The sequence below is a fragment of the Chelon labrosus genome (assembly GCF_963514085.1).
Source record: "Chelon labrosus genome assembly, chromosome: 3".
Lineage (NCBI taxonomy): Eukaryota > Metazoa > Chordata > Actinopteri > Mugiliformes > Mugilidae > Chelon > Chelon labrosus.
The window spans coordinates 5,046,255-5,071,377 of NC_140339.1; the positions used below are offsets into that span (position 1 = coordinate 5,046,255).

At 42.8% G+C, this 25,123-nt stretch overlaps 1 protein-coding gene across 1 annotated transcript in view; it reads left to right on the forward strand.

The window, feature by feature from the left end:
* Positions 1-7,310: 7,310 nt before the first annotated feature.
* The window catches only part of LOC311485390 (ephrin type-A receptor 6-like), a 39,364-nt gene continuing 21,551 nt past the window's right edge, over positions 7,311-25,123 (forward strand). Inside the window, exons 1-5 of the mRNA XM_084540758.1 lie at positions 7,311-7,436; positions 8,433-8,831; positions 8,935-9,163; positions 21,408-21,563; positions 22,200-22,550. Coding sequence (XP_084396884.1) covers positions 7,326-7,436; positions 8,433-8,831; positions 8,935-9,163; positions 21,408-21,563; positions 22,200-22,550 — 1,246 coding nt within the window. The 5' untranslated portion in view covers positions 7,311-7,325. The remainder of the gene's footprint in view (positions 7,437-8,432; positions 8,832-8,934; positions 9,164-21,407; positions 21,564-22,199; positions 22,551-25,123) is intronic.

Here is a 25,123-nt window from a genome sequence, read left to right on the forward strand (position 1 = left end):
TTTAACACATGCAAGACTATTTATGAATACAGATTCGAACAAGACTTTAAAATACCTAGAGATTTAACTAATTTAATTGTAGCATATGATTCTTGCAGGGCCTGTAGGGGTGATGTTGTAGTTTTCATTCTTACAAATATTTCATCTGGGACTGAGCAACCATCAGCAATAACAATAATTTTTTTTTCTTCTTGATGTTGTGTCTAATTCAAGACGCAAGGTGGTGGTGGTTGGGGTTGGGGGGTGGGGGTATTGTGCTTTCAGGCTATTATTAAAAGTGTAATAAATCCTTTGGAGCAAAACCAATAAATAGCAACACAAAACTGAGATATTTTCAGGGACAAATATTGAAAACGCTCCCTCCCCCCTCCCCCTTCACACACTCCAGCCTGAACAGCGTTTTTGCCATGGGGACCAACAGCCGTCATTAATTGGTTGAACAAAAACACAGCCCAATGCCACCACCCAGATTCACATCGAATCAATAATTCATCAAAACTACAGAGATTTAATGATATTTTCATAACACCTCTCTCTCTCTCTCTCCTGCTTTTAGTCTGACAATGACAAATTGCTTTGTTTTAATCAAAACCTCACACCTCGTACCCAGGTTGAGATCCTCTTACGTTGTTGTTAATAGAACACTATCTGTCTGCAGTGTTCCCTAATGCCATACCTACCGACATGAAATATTTACACTCTGACTTACTCCTGAAAAGTAGACTTAATGTAACCCCCCATTGCACAATTGCTTATTAGTATGTTGTATAAATTTAAGAGACTTTACATAACTATACACCTGTTGTGTGTGCAGATTAAATAAAATGATATACACCGATCAGGCATAACATTATGACCGCCTTCCTAATATTGTGTAGGTCTCCCTTGTGCCTCCAAAGCAGTTGTGACTCATCAGAGAATGGACATGGGCCTTCTGAGGGTGTCCTGTGGTGTCTGGAAACAGAATGATGTTAGTGGGGGGCGGGGGGTGGGGCTTTGACGGGAGGGGCCTCTGTGGATCATCCCACAGAGACTTGATCAGTTTGGGATCTAGTGAATTTGGAGACCAGGTCAACACCTTGTGCTGTTCTTCAAGTTTTTGTGTGTGTTCCTGTGTCAGGCTGCATCCTGCTGGGGTTGGCTGCTGCCATCAAGTAGTGTCATTGCTATGGGATGGGGGTGCCTGGTCTGGTCTAGGTGGGTGCTACATCTAGTAGTAACATCCACACCAATGAAGGCCAGGTCCAAAAGTTTCCCAGCAGAACATTGAATTGTCACAAAATGGTCGATGTTATTTACTTCTCCTGTCAGTGGTCTTAATGTTGTGGCTGATCAGTGTACATCTATATTGTCTACCCCTGAATTGAGCTGAGGAGCCCGTAAGGAGCTGTCACTGTAAGAAGAAAAGAAAGATCACTGGCTCACCTGCTCCTCTCTGCAGAGAATATAATGAAAGTCATCATGGTAGCTGAAACTAAAATATTTTCAGAAGTGAGTTGAAGTAAAAATCCTGGTAAGGGACTCATCGGTCATTCAATAACATATCCTGTTCTCTTCTCTCTCACCTCTGTGTACTCAGGGCCATCCACAATATCCAGGCAATACAAACAGAGTTTAAGGTTTAAAACATTAAAGTGCATGACTTCCTTCCATGGTGAAGGTGTTCAGAGGGTTGTCACATGGGCAAAATTTGTCAGTCCAACTGAAATCTGATTCCAGCCAAACTGTTTGCATGGACACTAAATAAAATCTGATAACGTACTGTATGTGGATTTACTTGCCCAGAATGTGAACTTCAACACCTTGTTGTTTTACTGCCTTCATTTTGTGTTTCTTTCCCTCGGGGAAACTTGTTGCGCCACCTGATGTTTACCAGAAGTGAGGGGAACATGCTCAGACAGAATGTATTTATTCCACCCAGATAGAACAACATGGTTATTAAGCGCTGGTGTTCTATCATTCTGGTTATTAGTGCAACAATGGTGTCCGTGTAAACCTCAGCTGACATCTGTGCCAGCTACAAAGAATATAATAGTGACAGTCAGTGAATCAGATGTGCCACCGTGGTGATTTTTGAATTCAAATGTGGGAAAATTCTCTAAGAGATAAATCTGCAAGAGATATGCAGCTTAATTATATACTTAAGCACTAAATTAAAAGCTGGCTATTTAAACTGAGACATACATTAAATATGATTATTATCCCTGATAGAGTTGATGCTCAGTTGAAGCCAAACAGAAATGTTTTATTTTTCGGATGTTAGCAAGACTCCTTTTTATGCAGCCATCTGTTGACTTGAAAGATAATCTTTGTATCTGTGAGACAAAAGTTCCATCTGAATCTCTTTTTTGCGATGAAAAAATTCAATACTGACTAAATTCAGTGGCTGTCAAAGATTCCTGTCAGGAGCTGAGTACAGACTTTCAACTCCTTGGAGCCATGGTGGGAAAAAAACCCCCATAAAACCAAAAAACATCATAGCCAGTTTTCAGTGTCTGGACATGTTTGCACAGTGAAATAGCTTTGCAACTGCTTCTCAAGCACTGGTGGAGAGGGGGCGAAAGTGTGTCCTAATGAAGCCAAGTAGGAGGTGTTAAAAGCCGGCGTCCTCGCTTTGTTAACATATTCAATGCGGGATGCAGAACGCAGCCTGAGAGGTAAAGAGTCTCTTCTGCAGCCTGGTCCCGACAGCATGTGGAATAAACATACTGGAATTTACATGCCCAGAGTGTTGCTGCTCCGTCCATCTGCTGGGTCCAGCTGCTCTGTCCTGCTCCGGAGTACTGGGACAAAAACAGGCGTTCAGGGAGGAGGAATAGGTGAAAACAGGTTGCGTTCCAACAGCTGCAGCACGAGAATCCAAGTCAAACAGTATGCATTATTGATTTTTAGTGGTTTCATAATTTGTGTTTGTGCATTTGTGTAAATGAAAGAGATTATTACTAGTGTCCCATAGTACTTCTTCTTCGATTCTGTATGCAGACACCGGTGTCATTAATTGCCATGTTGCAAACATTGTGCAACTAAACAAGCAAAAGTCAATAGGTTGCTTCATAGCACCAGGTCCTATTGTAGTACGAGTAACACTGTCATGATGCTTTTTAGATTAAATCAGGACATTTGTAAGCATGGCATGGCTTGGTTATTGTTACAAACGTCCTCATGAAATATCAGGGATGAAATATCAGTATTTCATCCCAGGTTCACCATTTTTGGCATTTTTATGCGCCATTTCTGGTATTGCACTCTCACGCTCTAATATGAACGCGAGTTTGATGCATTAGTTAGTTCTACACCTTGTACTAAAAACCTGGTTTCTGTTTCCTACAGCCCGCTAAGCTCGGGCCTAATAGACGGAACGATTAGTAGGTGCATATCTGATCGCCTGAGAGAGCGTGGGTTGCAGCTCATCTTTCAAACCAGGGGGTTTGCGTTTGTTTTCTCAGCTCTGAACCGTGCCACTTCCCAAGGGTGCATTTTGGAACACTGAGGCACACAGAGTGACAAATCACCATTTTCTCTTGTTTGTATGCATAATGGATCTCCAATTACTTAATGCTGATCTTATGCAAACCAGAAAGCTGGCTTCTTTTTTTTTTTTTTTTTTTTTTTAACATACTCTCTTTCTGCTTCCAGCTCTGTAAGGAGGGCACTGTAATGAGATAGTGGATATGCTGAAGAAACTCCTCTTAAATCAAGCCTGCGAGTCCTGCTTTAATATACATTTCCTTTTCTCTGGCTTCTAGAGCAGTAAATGCCGTTAGAAACTGCAGTGGAAGTCAAAAGTAATGACAGCCTGAATGTTATTGTGACAAAGCACTGCAGAGGCCTTGCAATCTTATGCAACAATAGTCGGTGTCTCTGAACATGTTTGAATTCTAGATGATTAGCCATAATAGCAGCTTGCTTTTAATGTTCAAGCTCATTTGAAGGATGTCATCAGCTGGTTGCACTTTTCTATAAAACATCTCAAGATTGATTTTTAAAAACGTGACCCCCTGACCTTTCATGTAGGGCCGTTACCCACCATCAAGACATTCAAAACTGAGGACATTACTGTCATCCTCTGCATCCCATGCTTTGTGTTCATTGCCAGTCATCCTATGCTACCATGCTTACAAGCTAAAGACATGAAAGACGTGGAAGACATTAAAACTGCTAAACGTCAGTATGCTAGCATTTTAAGGATTGAATGTTATCCTTTGAGGACATTATCTGCCCTTAAAGGATAACATATTTCTTTCCAATTCTGTCTTAAAACAATAATCAATACCCTCTGAGAAGTTTAGCTTTCTGTAAATATTCCTCCTGATCACTTCCCATTAGATAAGACATATCTGACCCAGGACTTCCTGTTCTTTACACTGGTCATTCTTCACGGTCTGACTGGCAACACTAAAATGAAGTTGGAGTTGGGGGCAACATCTACGACCAGACAGTTCACACTCAATATAGAGTTTAAAATCACTACAGAGCATTTGTTTAAGGTGTTTGCTTAACAAACAAAGCGTGTTAGCTGTCTTGCCAACGGGGTATGACAGGGTGTTCTGCTGTTTCGATCTCCAAACAAACAGTTTACCTGCATGCAACCTTTCATCCCATCCCCTTCGAAGGATTTTCATCCCATCCCCTCCTATCCTTTTCATCCCATCGCTTTCGACCCTTTTCATCACTTTCGACCCTTTTCATCACTTTCGACCCTTTTCATCCCTTTGCTTTCAAATCTTTTCATCCCATCCCCTTCAAAGTATTTTCATTCCATCCCCTCCTACCCTTTTCATCCCATCACTTTCGACCCTTTTCATCCCTTTGCTTTCAAATCTTTTCATCCCATCCCCTTCAAAGTATTTTCATTCCATCCCCTCCTACCCTTTTCATCCCATCACTTTCAACCCTTTTCATCCCTTTGCTTTCAAATCTTTTCATCCCATCTCCTCAATTCCTTTCACCCCATTTCATCCCATCCCCTTGACCCCTTTTCATCGCTCCCGCCATTTCTCCCATGACCTGTCTACCAGTGAACTTATTTAAGACGTATTGTTCAATACCACTTATATAATAACATATTAGTGGTACCAAAATCTTGTTTCCTAGATATTTTACATCTAAATACTGTATCTGCGTACAGAGATTCATTTCTCCCTCGCATGCATCATTTCAAAATTGATTCGGTGTGGGAGGAATCATGAAACACGAAATGTTTTATCTAAAAGAATGTAATTTTGGACGATGCCTGCTTTATTTGTCTCTTGCTACCGACTAAAAGTCACAACGTGTTTTCCACAAACTAAAGATGAGACTTTCGTCACTCATCTCTCCCACAGAATGTTCATTAAGTGGGGATTTCTTACCAGCTGCTATGAACAGAAGGGATAATTTCAGCTATCTTAACCTAATATCCGCTGTTAATGTGGGCACACTTATAAAACTGACAAATGTAAATAATAAAGTTGCATAATAAGCTGTAATCATATAAGTGTCATGTTTACATAGCCTAAGATATACACCGATCAGCCACAACATTAAAACCACTGACACGAGAAGTGAATAACATTGAACCAGCCTGACACAGGTACACACACAAAATCCCTTTAGGAACAACTAAAAAAAAAACACGAAGACCAGCACAAGGTGTTGACCTGGCCTCCAAATTCGCTAGATCTCAAACTGATCAAGTATCTCTGGGATGATCCACAGAGGCCCCTCCCCTCAAAGGCCCCCCACTAACAACATTCTGCTGCCAGACACCACAGGACACCCTCAGAAGGCCCATGTCCATTCACAAGCGAGACCTACGCAATATTAGGAAGGTGGTCATAATGTTATGCCTGATCGGTGTAAATGGTGGAATTTGCTTTTATTTCTAAGCTGTTAAAAACTGAACAGATACCTCAGAGTCCACTTAACATCATAAAGGCGTGGGCACATTTGGGAGGCCAGAGTTCCAGATGAAAGAAGGAATGATTATGATTGATTAATCATTTGGCCTGAGGGTATCACATAGAGCTTATTTAAATAGCTTAATTAATATAAGATGAATCGCTTTTGCACACTCCAGTCAAGGTTAAAGTGGCATTTAATAACTTATATTTGAGAACACTCCGCCTCAGTACCTTAATTCTCCCGTAGCTCCTGCGTATGCACGTCACATTAAACCCCAGGACCGGTGGATAATATTAAAACCCCATTTTGCAGATATCACAGTTTTACAGATTTACAGAATGCAGAGGCTTACGTGGGGGAGAGGGAAATCAATAACCAGCCAGAGAGTGTTTTCTGTGGAGCCGCTTGTGCTTTCTGGTGAACTCCATGCTCCGGTCTGTGACCTGGAAATGATAGCGTGCAATCAAGGAGGAAGCTTCGGTCATCTTCGTGCTGAAGACGACTGACTATCCAATATCCCTCTTTGAATTCATGAGATAAATGTGACACAAGAAATATTAAAGACAGGCATGAATTCTGCTATTTGTTCTTTATTTTTGAGTTGATGGAGAGGGAGTTAGGTCTAAGTGAGGCTACACCAGGAACATTTATAGGACACCAGCTCTTGAATATGAACGCCCACTTTACAAGATGATTGGTCAGCTGTGTGAGAAAGAAGCTAGGATTTGAACTTGTCGTTCCCTCCTTGCTTACTATTCTGTTTCCTTAATAATTTTGTTTCGCTGCTCCATCCTGACCTTTCCGTGACACTATCAAGCCGAAGTGCTACCACGTCTTCTGCGCATCTCGTGTCCTTCAGTTATTATTAAGTGTCCAGCTGTGCGTCGTGGCGCGCTCTCGGCCTCGCCATGTAATGCCACGGGAGTTGTGTGAAAGAAGTTCTGTCAATAAACGTTGGGGCTTTTGAAGCTGCGATCATCACACCGTTAAAGCGGAGCACACAAATGAGAGAGAGAGAGAGAGCCAGAGTGGCTGATGCAACAGCCTGAAAACATTGGCGAAATCAACTTGGTGTCTCTCAGACGTCATGTTTGTATAGGAATCAAGTTCTGCCACAAGCAATGGAAGGTGCACAGGTTCAACATTTCATGGGACAGCTCTGAAATTAGATCATCCACGGGTACATCTATTATAATATACAAACACAATCTGTATTTTAGTGTGTTATCGAAGTAATATGCAGGTATTAACATAATGCATACCCATGACCCAAATCTTTTTCTGCCATTAGATTTAATTATGTTGTTTTTTTATAACCTGCTTGTTTGTCTTATTTTTAATGCCATGTTGTGATTCTTGGAGCTTTAATAAAATGGATAATGTTATTAATAACTGGGTCCGTTTTTCTTCCTATGTGTTTCCAGTGGGACGCTATCACGGAGATGGATGAGCAGAACAGACCCATCCACACCTTCCAGGTTTGCCACGTAATGGAGCCGAACCAGAACAACTGGCTACGGTCTGGATGGATCCAGCGGCAAGCTGCACAGAGGGTCTGGGCCGCATCAGACGCATTTCAGAATATTTAGTTAGACATGTTAATTAAATGAAGTCGTCTCGAAGCACTGCTTGCCGTCGTGGCAGTGTGCAACGGTAGATAAAGGTGGAGAGACTTCAACCGTGACACAAACATGAAAACATCTTTGGAGAGAAAAAAAAAAAGATTTATGCATCTTAAATTTCCGTTAAAGTCGAATAGCACATTATAAATGAAAGATTTAGGACAGGATTATTTTATGTGAAGTTATACACCGTCCAGCCACAACATTATGACCACTGACAGGTAAAAAGCGTTCACAATCTTGTGACAATTCAATGTTCTCCTGTCAAACTTTTGGACCTGGCATTCATTCATGTGGATGTTACTTAGACATGTAGCACCCACCTAGACCAGACCAGGCACCCCCACCCCATACCAATGACACTCCTTGATGTTCAGCAGCCATCCTCAGCAGGATGCACGCACCCAAAGTTTACGAACAACTCAAAAAAACATGAAGAACAGCACAAGGTGTTGACCTGGCCTCCAAATTCACTAGATCCCAAACTGATCACGTATCTGTGGGATGATCCACAGAGGACCCTCCCCTCAAAGGCCCCCCACTAACAACATTCTGTTGCCAGACACCACAGGACACCCTCAGAAGGCCCACGTCCATTCTCTGATGAGTCACAACTGTTTTGGAGGCACAAGGGAGACCTACACAATATTAGGAAGGTGGTCATAATGTTATGCCTCATTGGTGTATTACATATTTTAAGCTTATTGTTTTGTTTTAGCTCAGTTTCTTTTAATTAATTCACTGCTATGGAACTTTTATGATCACAACAACATGTATGAAACTATTGGACGTATCTGTATTGGGACAGTATCATAGGTCTAAAGACAGAAACCAAGGCTTTGTCCAGTTGGAAAATGTTTAATACAAATATGTCCTTTAGAACATATGACAATCTTGTGATAATTTTTTGTTTCTATTTTGACTCAGGTATACGTGGAGCTGCGTTTCACCCTCAGAGACTGCAACTCCATCCCTTGGGTGTCCGGCACCTGTAAGGAAACCTTCAACCTCTTCTACTTGCAGACGGAGGAGCCGCTCCCTACAGCGACGCGGTTTCGGCCTAGCGACTATGCTAAGGTTGGTTATTTCACCCGTGTCCTGAAAAAGACTTACCTGCTGGTACAATTCAGAAGGAGTAATTACACATTTGTTGTTGGCTTTAAGGTGGACACCATAGCAGCAGATGAAAGTTTTACGCAGACGGACCTCGGAGATCGTGTCCTTCGCCTGAATACTGAGGTCAGGGAGGTGGGACCGGTAACGCAGAAGGGCTTCTACCTGGCCTTCCAAGATGTCGGAGCTTGTATTGCTCTCGTGTCAGTTAAGGTTTGTGTGCAGGCTTGTGTTTGCGCGAACTGCCTGTCAGTTTTAATTTTCCAGCAACTTCGGCAACACTCCAGCCTCCTGTTTTGCCCTTCTGCCACCCAAGGTGTTCTACAAACGCTGCCCGTCGACTTTAAGGAACTTGGCGGCGTTTCCCGACACGGTGCCGCACATGGACTCGTCCTCTTTGGTGGAAGTGAGGGGCGCGTGCGTGGAGAACGCGGAGGAGAGGGACACGCCCAAGCTGTACTGTGGCGCCGATGGAGACTGGCTGGTGCCGCTGGGCCGCTGCGTCTGTAGCATTGGCCACGAGGAGATGGATGGTTACTGCCAAGGTGAGAGGAGGCTTCAGATGCATTTGTTTTGAAACTAATTATAGAGCAGTGCACTTTAGAGAACGCCGTACCAAAACTGAGGAGAGAAGAGAAGGCGTTGCGTCACGCTAACCCATCTCTGGAGCCTCCCCAGTCATCAGCAGGAGTTTACAGGACTGACTTTCCCCTCCTCTCAGTCTAAGATCCTGCTCCCTTGTCTGATCCTTTTCCATCCACATTTCCCTCCCCTCCCTCTTCAGCTCCGCCTCCCCTCATCATCTTCTCCTCGCTCTTGTCCTCTTTGTTTACTTTCCCCGTTCGCCCCTCTCCTTTCGTATCTCCCTTTTAATCCTCTGCTCTCTCTGTTCTCTCGCCGCCATCTTTTTTCTTTTTTTTTTTTTTTTCTGCTGTGAGATCGCGAACAGTGCAAATAAGAGATTCTGGGAGTTTTCTGACATTTCAGAACTCTGTTTCTCATGAGGACCTCTCTCAGTTGTGTGGTTCAAACGGGAAAGTAATGTCTTGTGCAGCTGTGACACCAAGCTCTTCTTGGATTTGTGGTGTTTACCCCCTGAAAAATATGCAACTTCGATCATTTCGGCTGCTTAAAACTCTTACAAACGCCACAGCGCCTCTGCCAGCGGCTTCCTTTTTAGGACGCCTCTTCTCTAATTAGTCGTATCAGCACTACCTAAATGTGTCCCATTGTCAGCAGAACAGATTAAGAAAAGAAAAGTTTAAGAAACTGATGTTGTTCCACATAGTCTTTGGCCTGGTTTCTCTCCCGGGCTGTGCAGACAGACTGGGGGCTACCTGCTAATTGCCTTCATTTGTTAGTTTCATCGCTAATTTAGCTCGCACCTACTCTCTCTTAAACTCCCCCTCCTTCATTTACTCAGAGTTACCGTTGTAATTAAGGCGGGAGCTAAATTGAGCCGCATTGCATGATTGCAACTGAAGTGCAGTCTTACTACGTTCTCCGCACTTACAGCAGTCTCAGCTGGTTGGGGTGAAATTCATGCGGCACCCCCTGTGGTGATATAGTTACCCGGGGTATTACAGAGAGAACTCCAGCAGTCATTAGAGCAGCTGATATGTAGGACGGGCTGTAATATCTCCTTTATTTGCTCCTCGGGTGTAATTTTTTCTTTTTATCTTCTTCTGTTTTATCTGCCTTTTATTTATCTTTTCTCTCTCGCTCTCTCCATCTCGCTCACCATCAATTATCCCAAGTTAAACAACACAGAAGCCTGTCAGCAGGGATTACTGATGAGACAGCAGCTTAGAAGCAGCGCTCCCATGGTGTCCCGCGTATATATGTCCCACATCTATACCCTCCCCATTCATCCCCTTTGGCTGGCAGCCGCGGCTTCTTTCGATTGTGCTGTAGTTGCGACAGTGTCGAGGGGATCTTGGCAGCCGCTGCAGTGAATGGGTCAGTAACTCTTGGAGCAATAACCCACTTGGCACTCGGAAAACGATGGTGTTTGTCATTTTTTCCGGCCATGCATGCCGCACATCCCTCGAACCCAACAAACCCTCGTTGTCGCGCACAGTCGAAATGTGCACACGCCTTCTCTCGGCTTCAGTGCTTTATCTTTATTGTTATGGTTTTCAGGCATCAGAACTGTTAAGAAACACATGTGGAATAAAGTGGTAAACAAATAAGTGCAGACATTTTCCAGACAGACTGACCTTCATGTCTTAAAGTAATGATGGACTGTTGTTTCTCTTTACATAAGCGGGGGAAACGGAACTTTCAGAGTCTTTACAAATTTTGAAAAGACCAGGAGTACACACTGACAGACTGGCTTCAGCAGAGTTTTGCATGATGACCGAAAGACTGAGGATCACACGCTTAACAACTGCACCTGATGAGAGACCACAGACTAAACTAAAGCCAACTGAACACATGAAACTCTCGTGCAAACTCTTGCGATGGCGACAGGTGTGGTATGCTCTGCAACCAACATTATATAGACACTCAGGCTCCTGCCACAACTCCATTAATCTCTCGTCCATTTCTGTGGTCCAGGTCCACTCTCAAACTCTCGCTGTTCGCCATCGTTGTTTTGATATTCCTACTACTTCCGGTCGTCCTTTGACGCCATTTCCTGTATCCCACCCTCTTCTCTTTTTCATTGGCTGTTGGCAACACGTGTTTGCAGCTGGGTCGGTGATCAGTTCACACTACCCAACTGCGTCCAGATTGGGCTAAAAAACGTGAAAACAGGTTTGATTGACTGCGACTGAGGGCAGAGCTGGAAAAAAACTGATTTTTGTGCCAACTACCCATGCAGACTGTACTTTACCCGACTAGGAATCGGGTAAAACCTGACAAAAAAATCTTGTAGTGTGTCCTCAGCTTTAGTTGAGTGGTTCTTGACATAAATGTGGATTAAAACCGCAGTAACATAGGGTACAGAACCGTGCACCAACCTTACCTCTGCACAAAACAGCCGATGGTGTCAAACACATTAAGAAGGCAAGAAGCCCACCTGTTAATTAAAAACCATTCCAGGTGACTACCTCATCGAGAGAGAATGCCAAGAGAATGTCGAGAGAATATCTCGCACCTTGGTATCAGCTTCGATGTGTAGGAAGTGCATTCCTGTGATTTCAGCTACAGCATGCGCCTTGGCGTGCACAGCTACAGTGGAGGCACTTGATATTTAGGCAGCCGCTGTAATGACATGTTGAGTGTAATTAATGAGAGTGATGACAAGGGTCAGGATGCAGAGTTCTGACGGGTGCATCTAGTTATTAAACAGAATATAGTCTCTCACGGCAATAATTTACAGAGACCCATCTGTAGTGCTGCTTGCCTACAAAATACAACATGGCATTGAAGCAGGGCTGCATTTGAAGGAGTGTTTTCACCAGGAATTAATTAGGAAAATTACTTATTTTTGAATTGTTTCTCATGTGAAGTGTTTAGAAATCAATTTCCCATAATCTTGTGAGAAGCTAAGAGAGACTCAGAGCCTCGGTGCCTCTGCTGATACATCAGACGTACTTATTTAGTTTCATCTAAACAAGAGGAAGGGAAAGAAGGGTTCAACGGTATCATATTAGGAGTTGTTTACCACTAGAGATCATCACTAGCCGTTAACCAAGTCCAGCGCCGGGCGTACCCTGTCTCTGCAGGTTCCCACAGTGCTATACTCATCTAAAAGAGAATACAAAGGATATATGAGATTATCCACCGATCAGGCATAACATTATGACCACCTTCCTAATATTGTGTAGGTCTCTCTTGTGCCTCCAAAACAGTTGTGATTCATCAGAGAATGGACATGGGCCTTCTGAGGGTGTCCTGCGGTGTCTGGCAACAGAACGTTGTTAGTGGGGGGGCCTTTGAGGGGAGGGGCCTCTGTGGATCATCCCACAGATACTTGATCAGTTTGGGATATAGTGAATGTGGAGGCCAGGTCAACACCTTGTGCTGTTCTTCATGTTTTTTTGAGTTGTTCCTAAACTTTGGGTGCATGCATCCTGCTGGGGATGGCTGCTGAACATCAAGGAGTGTCATTGCTATGGGGTGGGGGTGCCTGGTCTGGTCTAGGTGGGTGCTACATGTCTAAGTAACATCCGACATGAATGAATGCCAGGTCCAAAAGTTTCCCAGCAGAACACAGAATTGTCACAAGATGGTTATTTACTTCTCCCGTCTTCTTTAATGTTGTGGCGTATAGATTATTAGGAATTTTTGATTGACATATTAATCATACAACTAGACAACCATGTCTTTGGATGGAGGGAGAACATGCAAACTCCACACAGGATGGCTCCCACAGTGCTCTACTCATCTAAAAGGGATTACAAAGGATATATGAGATTATTTAGATTATTAGTAAATTCCCATTACACTGTCAGCCAGTAAATAAATCTACTAATCAATGAAGCTTTAACCTAAAACATACAGAACGCTCCCACTTTCGCAAGACTTCTTGCAGTACCTCCCGCGCCCAGTCGTGTCTGCTAAACTTTTCCTTGGATTATCCCTGCAGTGGATTTACAGACACGAGACCAATATTGATCTTATCGTCCGTCTGTTTGCCTGAAAGAAAACAAGCGCATCTCCCAAAATGACTGGTCCTGTAAGATTCCCTCTTCTCTGAAATATCGTTGTAATATCCAGAGGCTGCGCCGTGTTGTTGCTCTTCTGTGCTGCAGGTTATTGTTGAGTTGAGAAATGTCAAGGAAACGATGTTCTGCTGCGTAATTCTCAGACAGCCTCTCAGGACTCGTTAACATCAGGTTAAAAAGTAACAACGCCGCGGCCTTATAATTCATTATTTATGGGTAATTATCTCCTCCTCATCAAGGATCTCCGCCGGTCCGACGGAGCCCGTGCTGTAATGAAGACGTGCACTTTGCAAGTAGTTGCAGGAAGTTTAGGCGTGAACTTGCGATGACTTCTGCTTTCTCCTCGTTTTCATTTTGGAACACTGCTTCAAAGGGTGCTGTGATCAAAGCTGTCTGAGAGGCAGCATGGGGAAAGAGCAAAAGAGGGAGAGAGAGAGAGAGAGAGAGAGAGAGAGAGCAGGGAAAACCCCAGCGCCCCTAAATATAAGGCAGAGCTCTGCGCTAACACGTCCATCTCTCCCCCCCCCCAGCTGCCTAAACAAAGGCATCAGCTCTTATCAAACCCCGCTTTCCACCCCGATAGCATTCTGCCAGTCTGTTCTGACATCTCAATCGAGTGCTTTATTATTCTATTCCTTTCATTCAGTGTCAGCCACAAGAGGATTACTCAGAGATAGGCTGGTTATATCATGACCTAGATAAGGCAACATCACAGCGCTAATGCTATTTGTTCCACATCCCTTCGTCACGGCACCATATTCAAAAAGGAGGCAGCGGAGTGCGGGGGAAGGCTAATAGAGATGTCTTTTTGAATTCCATTTGAGTCGGAGTGGGCACGCAGACAACACCAAAAAAAAATAAAAAATAAAAACACCAGTGAGCGATTACACTCCGAGAGATTCAAATATTTTGGTCTCAACTAAATATTCAAAATACCAGTTTTTGCTGCTATCTGATGAATATATTCTGTACTTTTCTGTTGCCAGTCTATCCCAGTTTCTTCTTTATGGAAAGTTGATGCCAAGAATGCAAATTATCAGATATTTTATCCATGCCAGACTGCTTCCAAACACAGATGTTCACACTTTAAATTACGGCAAAATACAACAAATCAGTGCATCTCCAGGTCGTGTCCGCGTCGCCGCGCCCCCTGTCCTGTCCATTAAGGGCGGTGTTTACTCTGGACTCCAACGCAGCACCGCCAGACTACAGCATCACTCATTCTCTGTGAACTCCCCATCTGCATATCAAAGCTGAAAGACCAGGGTAAACACAGTCTCTGGCTCCATCTGTTTCTGACAACGTAAAAGCCGAAAGAGAAAACCTGCAGCCCCACGCACCGAAACAACTGTAAACCTTTTTTTTTTTTTTGTCGTCATTACACTTCTGCAAATGATGTACTTGCACATTTGCAGGGCAGCTGACTGGTGCCCTGAGCCATGAGACCAAAGGCCGTGCATCGATTGTTTAAGCTTCTCAGATCAGTACTTTTATGGATCCAAATATACGCTGAATTTAAAAGGGGCTTCTTCTTCTTCTTCTTCTTCTATCACCTGACTCCGCACTTCCCCTCAGCTCTTCAAAGCTTCTTTCAGCTCGCTGTTTTGGTTTTCAGTCGCTGTTCTCGTCAGCAACGTCGCCAGCGGACAGGCAACAAAAAAGAAAGACTAAACCGACTAAATGGTACTTGCAGTCAACCGTGAATTCACACTTCCAACCTTGAACGGCTGCTGAACGTAGATATGATGAATGAACGAACACAAATGAGTCCAAACGAACAGTTTTGTTGATAATATAACAATGTTTTGCTTCTTCACCACCAAATGAAAGATCTCGTTCGTTCTTCCTAACGTAAACTAGACTGTGAGTCTGTGAAAGTTCTCAGTCATCCAGGTCATGGTATATCCAAAAAAGGTTCAAAAAAGTCCAGTTGCCTTTTTTGAACTTTTTTTGGATATAGCTAGACTGTTGCGTCACTTTCCAAAGTCTAAAATCTGAAGTTTTGCTAATATTCTCGCATCTTCTTGAGTTTGGACGAGTGAAACAAGACATTTGAATCGATATTCTTGGACTTTAGAACATTTTCCAGTATTTCTTTGACTGACTGACTAATGCTAAGAGAACGATCATTAAAAAAAAGAAGGGGATATTCTGACATCTGTGGATTTTTCAAATGTGTAAAAAGTCTCGAATTACATAAAGGGATGCGAACAAAGTTTCTGAATCCTGATCTCCACAGGGATAATGCACAGTGCTATACTTGGAAGAGCCCAGGCTTAACCCAGCCTGCATTTAACACAGTCTCTTCAACAAAAACGAAGATTTGAGCCACGTCCAGACAGATTCCTGAAGCAAACCCAGCCACCGTGTTGAAGATTTTTGGCTGAGAGACTATGCACATCCAAACACCGGGGGAGTTTTAGGAGTACAAGAAAAAAAAAAAGACAATAAAGAAAATCAATGAGTGCCTACGAGTCAAATGTCTGAGCTGAGACTTTCACTGAGCATTCTCACAGACAAAACCTACCTAATGTGAAGAGGTTTGATTATATCTATGACTAAATGACGAATGTAAAAGACTCAAAGCTGCTTCTGCTGAAATATGCAGAATATAACTCAATATTCAGTGGTACACTGATCAGCCACAACATTAAAACTACTAACAAGAGAAGTAAATAACATTGACCATCTTGTGACAATTCAGTGTTCTACTGAGAAACTTCTGGACCTGGCATTCATTGGTGTGGATGTTACTTAGACATGTAGCACCCACCTAGACCAGACCAGACCAGGCACCCCCACCCCATAGCAATGACACTCCTTGATGGTAGCAGCCATCCTCAGTGCATTGTTCTGCTAGTAGCATTTGTTTAAAGCTACTAACAGGTGAAAGTTACAGCATGTTGTAGGCAGCAGCTGCCAGTAGTTTTGTGTGTACAGCAGGAAGGAAATAATAGTTTTGCTGCAACGTTTCAAATTGTATGAAGAATCCACGGGTACCTGTGTGTGGGTGGGTGTGTGTGTGCTCAGTCTTGTGTGCCTGGGATGTTTTCAAACTTTTCAATAGAAATGGGGCTATGAGTATAGTAATTGCTTTTTTGGTGGCGATCTCCTCAGCTTATACTAAAAAGCAGGGAGCAGCTGGAATTCCAGATGAATCTGTGTGTTTGTTGCCTTTGGCAGGACCTCCGCACGGGAGGAAAGTAATATCCATGAGAATGAGGTGCCTCAAAAATTGGAAGCTGGATGACAAATTACTCTTCTCATTAGGAGCTAAGCAGCGCCGTGATTCGGGGCGAGGAGTTCCGCGCGTGTCGATCTTTCATTTCATCCATTTTCCACGTCTTTATTGATGCTTCTTTCCGCCTGTTTATGTAGATTATCCTTTCCTTGTATTAATTATTTTCTATTCTTCTTTATCCACTGAAACTTTGTCCACTGAATAGAACAGAGCATACTTTCAATTAGTTCATTAATTAAGTTGTAATTTGCGAGAAAATTAAACTAGAATCATTTTCACAAGCTAAATTTGCATGTTTCCTCAAGTGCTCTGGCTTCCTCTCACCGTCCTAAAACATGTCATTAATGCTAATGTTATGCATGCTAATTCTAAAAATGCTGTAGGTGTGAGTGTGAGCATAAATTAATGCCCGTATGTGTTAGCTACAGCCGATGTGAGGTACTGGCGACTCATACCTCACCATGTACCTCACCTCTCGCCCCGTGTCATCTGGGACGCCCTCCAGCTCCTCTGCAGATCCCACAGCGATAGGCTAGAGTGTGCTTCTATTAGTTTCACAGCTTAATTCAAGTAGACATTGCAAATATTTGTTTTGGGCTTCAGATATGTTAGAATAACTTCTGTGTATTAGCTTTGACTGCACATCCCTGCAACAGCAAATCTCCCCACGGTTCCAGTTCACCCCTTCTGACCAGCGTCCTCTGCATGAGCAAAGGTGCTCAAGGCTCATGGGTATTGTAGTATTTAGATGCATCTGCCCAAAAGCCAAAAGCCAAAGCATGATTTCTCAGAAATGATGGTGTAAAAAAAATAATAAAAACCTGTGAGGTCATGACATTATCCAGGAGAGGCGTGTGTTTTTGTGTTAAGTTAAACTGAAGGTATTGTTTAAAGAGAAACTTAAATGAGAATCTGAAACCCACATTGGTATTTCAGGAGCTGTGTGGACTCTTCAATGAAAACATGTTGGCTTATGAAACTTTTTGTTTCTTCAGCTCCCAGGCTGGTGATTCAATAACGTCAGTGTTTACCGTCTCGTTGTTATAAGGCCTGGCTGTTTAGTCTCTAATTTACAGTTGGGCACGGGTATAAATGTCAGTCAGATCTCACTCTGGCCTGGTTGGAAAACAGATTTATTGTATTTCAAAGCGGTCCCGTGTGCCTCTTATCCGTGGAGTACAAACCGTTGTGGAGCTGTTACTGACTCAATTTGGTGAAGGTTTCTCCAGGTCAGGTTTTTCAAGCAAACAGCCCAAGGCTTACGCTTTTATGTACACAGCAATATACCGTTACCTTTTTTTTTATTTTTATTTTTTTTTTATCAAATATACAGATATAGCATCCTTTGTTCGGCTGTTTCAGCTTGGAGAATTTCAAGTCCATTGTAGAAGTGCAGCACTTTCACAAGACGATGTCTGTGGGAACAACAAATGCTAGAAGTGTCTTCATTTACAAATTATAGACACCAGCAAAGCAAATTAACGTGACTATTTCCCAAGGCTTTGATGACACTTACGGTTACAGTACTGGCTGGCAAGTCACGATACCAATTTAGATTTCTGGGAACAAGAAATGTCTCCCTCTGGCTCTAACACTGATGAAAAATATAATTTGAAGGTCAAAGTTTAAGTCGGCGCGTCGGAGGTGTATTTAAAACAGTCGGGTAACAGTCTTTTCTCCAAATAATTTTCAGTAATTTCCATTTTTGCAAACAGTAACAACAAGTGAAGAGATCCACCGATCAGGCATAACATTATGACCACCTTCCTAATATTGTGTAGGTCTCCCTTGTGCCTCCAGAACAGTTGTGACTCATCAGAGAATGGACATGGGCCTTCTGTGGGTGTCCTGTGGTGTCTGGCAACAGGATGTTGTTAGTGGGGGGCCTTTGAATGCGGGGGCGTCTGTAGATCATCCCACAGATACTTGATCAGTTTGGGATCTAGTGAATTTGGAGGCCAGGTCAACACCTTGTGCTGTTCTTCATGTTTTTTTTTTTTAGTTGTTCCTAAAGCTTTTTTGTGTGTGTGTGTCTGTCAGGCTGCATCCTGCTGGGGATGGCTACTGCCATCAAGGAGTATCATTGCTATGGGGTGGGGGTGCCTGGTCTGGTCTAGGTGGGTGCTACATGTCTAAGTAACATCCACATGAATGAATGCCAGGTCCAAAAGTTACCCAGCAGAACATTAAATTGTCTCAAGATGATCAGTGGTCATAATGTTGTGTCTGACTCTCAATGAATGCATACTGTCCCAGGGTTAACAGTAGACACACTGCATCAATCGGTGTACTGAATCTACAGCTACTGACTGCACTGAAACACATTCTCTGTTAGTGCAAGGCCATACATACAAAGAGCCGTTTAATTCAGTTTATTTCACCAGGTTAATCCGCTCAGTATAATAATCCTTCTCCTGGAGGCCTGTGTACAGTGCTGAACATCGGGCCACAGGTTCAGTGTTCAACGGATGAAAAGACAATAAAAGAAGATGATGTGAAAAGGAGATAAATCTTTCTTTCTTTCCTACTTATAGTAACTATGGGAAAATATTAAAATGCTAAAACTATAAACCTGTCTGCCCTGAAGTCCTGATTGAATTTCCCGGCGTGCTACCCCTTTGCTCTATCATCGCATTGTCTGCCTTATGGCTTGCATGTTTACTCGCTAATTCTGAAATTATTATTCCACCCACACACATAAGATAAATCACTCTGCAGCAAAATTAGCCACAAATACGCCGGAATATTAAATAACTGCACGAGTAGTGCTTTATTCTCCTCTGCCGAGATAAGTCCGCGAAGAGGGAGGCAATCTGCCGTGGTTATGCTATCGTTTTGATAAGCCGTGAAGGAAAGAGCGACGGAGAGGAAAGCGGGAGGACAAGATGGGAGAAGAAATTTATTGGAATAAAGATAAAAAAATATATATATAAGAAAAGGTGAAAACTGTGGCTGAGCAAAGGAGAGAAATATTGAAAAGATAAGGAAGGAAGCGTTGGTTGGGTTGATGGAAAGAACGAAATGGGTAAAACTGGAAGTAGACAAGTGGCAATGCCAGGGTCAGCAAAATGGAAGTGGATGGAGGTTTTAGAGTGAAGGCAGGCTGTAATTACATTTTCACAATGCATTATTTGTATGTTAATAGTTCTTATTTCACCTGCCTAATAACAGATGCTAAAAAACTTTCCATTGTCTGTATTCAATGAACTAAATGTGATTCAGATTTTTTTTTTTTTACCTCAAACTAGTATTTTTGCCTGACAACGTCATACATCGATCGGCTGCATCATTTAAACAATCAACCCTGAGGATCTCTTTATGACGTCATGTTCTACTGGGAAACCTGGGTCCTGACATTTATATGGATGTTTTACTGGAAATTAAACCCTCATGGCAACGAACTGGGAACATCTGTCAGCATGGGCTCCCTGACTGGTCTGCAGCTACAGAGCCCCATACAAAACTAACTCTTTGTGTTCCCTCACCTTTCTATAAGAACCAGCATTTACTTTTTCAGCAATTTGAGCTGCAGTAGCTTAGTCTGTTGGATTGGACTACACTTCACTAGCTTCACTCTGCTCGTGCATCAATGAACCTTGTCGATAGTCCTTCCTGACAGCTACTGACCACATCAGAGTTAGCCCCCCACCTCCCAGCTGGAGCCTCAGTTTTGGAGATGCTCCTACCCTGTTATAGCCATCAAAATTGGGCTGCTCGTCAAAGTCGCTAAAATCCTTTCACTTTCCCGTTTTTCCTGCTCGTAACACATCAGCTTTGAGGACAAAATGTTGGCTCGGTGCCGAATATGTCAGGCGCCATGACAACGAGATGAGCTATGATTGGGACCACGGTCATAATGTCAAGGCTGATCGGTGTACAGTGTATTTAATGTTTGGGAGTACCACCAACCACTAATACACCGTTTTTCTAAATATTCTGACAGTTATTTGATGGAGACTCATTAATTCTCTGTAACCGCTTGTCCTCTGGAGGGTCGCGGGGGGGGGGGGCAAGGTACACCCTGGACAGGTCTCCAGTCTATCGCAGGGCTAACACAGAGAGACAGACAACCATTCACACTCACACCTACGGCCAATTTAGAATCACCAATGAACCTAACGAGCATGTCTTTGGACGGTGGGAGGAAGCTGGAGTACCTGGAGAGAACCCACGCAGACACAGCACTGACTCGAACCCAGAACCTTCTTGCTGTGAGGTTTCCAGAGAATGTGTCTGTGAAGGTTCTCAGTCATCCAGGTCATGTTCATGGTCAGTTCTAAGGGACTAGTGGGGGGTTTGAGAGGTTTAAAAGGAACATCTGTAGGTGTAGCCCATCAGAAACTTGCTTGACTTGCTTCTTTTAACGACCAGAAACCACCACGATAAATTTTGTTCCCAAACTTTCCACCAATATGTAAGAATTAACAATAAAATGTCAACTTCCTATTTGAACAAAACTGGTTTTATTTTACACCTTAATACAAAAAAGGCCAAATTACTTTACTTACTGCCAGCTAACAGCAACATGATGTTACTTGCGAAACATCAGTGAGGTTACGGTATGTTCAGCTGTTAGGTAGTAGGCTAATGTTGCTGCTTGTCAGTGGAAGGCTGTATCTGGTAACAGCGTGAAGGGCGCACAGGCTTTAATGCCTTCATACCGTGTTCATTTAAAAACTTATTTGTGGTTTTGGGAACATTTATTCAGAAAAGAAGCATCATTACAGGTGTGTGCCTCTTCCTCAGTGAGCTAATAAGGAGGCGACAGTGATTCATAGAGCCGCGGGAAATAAGGTCAGACCACGGGTGAGGGGAGAAGCAGCTGGAGTTTTGAATTAAGTGTCCGCGCGTTTGCTGACGGGAATGCAGTTGCACGAGGAAAGCTAACCTTTGATAACTGGCTTCTTCTTCTTCCATATGTGTTTCCTTCTGCAGCGTGCAACCCCGGCTTCTTCAAGGCCAACGCGGGGAACACTAAGTGCGCCAAGTGTCCTCTGCACAGCTCCAGCCACGACCAGGCCGCCACCATCTGTCACTGCGATAAAGGCTTCTTCAGGGCAATCAAAGACCCCTCCACCATGGCGTGTACAAGTTAGTATACCAGTCACCTTCTGAATGCTTCATTTCTGTTTGTGAGACAAGCTTTCCATTCATCTTCTCTCCTTTTTCTTTCTTTTTTTTATTAAATTTAGTTTTAACTATGTAATTGAGCTGTTTAAATACATACATTAGTGTCAAAAGATTAAAAACAGCATTTGTTATGATGTGTCTCATTCACGGACGTTGAAACTTGTGACATTTATCCATTAAGCCGACGAGTAGCCCTCCGGAGTGAAACACTCAGAGCACTCTGAAAGCTGAAACGCCTACACGCAGATATTCAAAGACACAAACGCTTCACATTTCTTTCTTTGCCAAATCAGATCTTGCACAGCTGTGAAAAAAAAAAAGAACTGCAACAGTTTTATCCTGAAAACTGACACAAGCTGTTGGAATGAAATATAACCAGACGTGTTTAAAGCCAACCACCCACACGGCAAACACACATGCTAAGTATTCTAATCATGCTCAGGGAAATGGGCGATGGCTGTCAGATTGCAGCGCTCATGTGCCCGCTCTTGGTTTCATCTTCGGGGGGTCACATGAGCGGCCTGATCTGGATCTTGAAAAGTGACAAGTGAGTTACCAACTCGTCTCTGTCTCTAAACGCTCTTCTCTTCTCTTCAGGGCCTCCCTCAGCTCCCAGGAACCTGGTCTCATTGATCAATGACACGGCTCTCTTCTTGCAGTGGATGCCTCCTAAGGATACAGGAGGCAGGAAGGACGTCGCCTACAACGTCTTGTGCCAGCGCTGCGACGGAGGCGACGGCGACGGCGTCGTGACACAGTGCGAGCCGTGCGAGCCAGACCTCCGCTTCATCCCCCGGCCGCTCGGCATAACCGGCACCTCTGTGGCAGTACTAGACTTTGCAATGCACGCCAACTACACCTTCCACGTGGAGGCCGTTAACGGCGTTTCAGGGCTGGGCTTGGCTGCGCGCTCGCTGGCGAATGTCACCGTCAAAACCCAGCGAGCCGGTGAGTTGCAGAGTCCTTGGTCAATTAAAGGTCCACTTTCAGATTCTTTTGTTTTAGTGTCTTGTGGCAATGATGACGAGAGAATGTACCTATAAGGTACGATAAGGTAGGACTTTATTTATCCCCTTTGGGGAAATTAAGGTGTTACAGCGGCGGGGAAAAGGCAAAGAATAGAACAAGGTAAGACAAGAGAAACTATATAACAGTAAATATGTTAAGGTGAATATTTACCTGCAACCATATGATAGATTTGTGCTTGTTTTGAGGGTTTCAGGCTGGGTTTAGTAAAGTATCTTGAGATAACTTGTATTGTTATAGACACTAGATGGATAGATAGATGGACGGATGGATAGATAGATAGATAGATAGATAGATAGATAGATAGATAGATAGAGGGATGGACAGACGGATAGATAGATAGATAGATAGATGGATAGATGGATGGATGGATGGATGGATAGATACTTTATTTATCCCATGGGAAATTTGGTATCCACTAGCATCATGACACAGAGACAGGAGGATGTGTAAAACTGTATATATACGATATAAAAAATACACATACAACACACAATATACAAAGTATATATGAAAAATAATAATATATATTTATATATATTCTCATTGCGTGACATTTGCACATATTTTTTGCACATTTGAACAACAACCTAAACAATACATGCACATTATGAATATCCTGCCACTGTGACAGTTGCACCTTATACTCTTATACTCTCACTCGCTTATTTTATTTATTTACTTTTCTACACTTAGAGTAAAGTTGATTTCCTTCATTTTAGTTTAGTTGTGAGAAGGGAACTCGCAAAGTAACAGTTTCATTGCTCAGTGTGACCTTTGTTGACAATAAACTTTTTTTGTGTACAGTATATAGTGTACTAAATACTACATAAAATGTATAGTATTTACCACTGACCTTTATTATTATTTGGTTTCTTTAATGCATGATTAATTGCCAATTTTGCAAGTGGTGCAACAGGGAACACAACATTTCAGACTTTATTTCTTTTGTACAAAAAAAAAAAAGTTCATAATTTTGGATTCTGCTGAGCACTATTTCCGGACATGTGGGTAACCCAACAACAAATTTCTTCAAAACCCTTTTTTTCCCCACATATGTACATTTTCCTACACATTGCAGGGCTTAAATTGCGCACGGTGGGCTACAAACGTGTTGCGACACATTCATCATTTTAATCCTGCTGGGCAAAATGGAAAAAATCTGGAATGGTGGGAAATTTCCCAGTAGACTGTTACAGCCTGTGGGACGGCAGAAGAGCTGAGTCAAACAGAGAAGGAGCTGTTTTCAAAACTACCTTACTAACTAACCATCAGGGGTTTTAGTCGTCTAATACGGCCTAAACGTGCAGAGGTAACATGCACAGGCACTGACAAGGTGCTCACCAAAAATTAACACCCATAACATTAGTGCATTGTGTCAAAATTCAGATTTTGCAGTCCCTGTTTCCCGTTTGTTATCCTTGGAGAAAAGTCAGTGTTAATGTATTGACAGAGATTAAATTTACCTCCCTGTGCGCGTGTGACCCACGCATACACTGTAGTTACATAACAGGTGATTCACACCTCATGAATAGTGTAGAGTAGATATTTATACAACAGTAACAGGAGCATATTTATTCTCTATCTAGATAATGCCTGTCTCCTTCCTCAGCGCCCTGCGTCTTCTTCCACGGCCTCCCGCTCTGCGCCCAGCTTAATAGGTGAAACGCAGCGCTGACCCTTGAAGAGCTGACCGAGTCACGTTGACCTCAGCCCACTTCCAATTAGCATAACCCGCCTGACCTGGGGTCGACCACAGCTGCACACAAGGGAGGATTGTCTTAGGCTCGAAACGGGGGGAAAAAATAAATAAAAATGAGAGAAGTTCAACATGCACCTCATGTTTTAAAAGGCGAGAATAATGATGGAATAATTGAGGGAGAGAAGGTTGTGATGAATAGAAGGGGAGAGAATGGATTAATAAATGATACCTGGCTGTGGGAGCGCATTCGCCTCCCGTTCAACAGCATACTACGACTAACGCCGACTCTCGGGTATAATAGATATAGCCGTAATTGCGTTAGTGCTGTTGTGCAGCTCACAAGAAAGAAAAGAGAGTAAAAAAAAAAAGAAAGAGAAAAGAGAATAAAAGCTGGTAATGAAACTGACTGAACATGAGATTAATGGAAAAAGCAAAGAACAAGCAGGGGATGTCCCAATAAAGGCTGTTACCGATCCAAATCCATTTTAATAATCCAAATGTTGATTTTCTTAGCCTGCTAAATTCAATACAGCTTTATTTTTCTGCAACTTGATCAGAAAAAAATGAAGGCGGAAATTTAAAACTATCAATCTGATGATCTTAAATTAATGTCATAAGATGCAAAAGCCTTACCTGGTGGAATTAGATTAGATTAGATTAGATTAGACACTGTATTTATCCCGTGGGAAATTATATGTCTAGTAGCTTCATCACATAAAAACAGATATAAAGATATTTAAGTTATATAATAATATGAATATATAAGGCTGTGTAAAAAATATACAGTATTGGC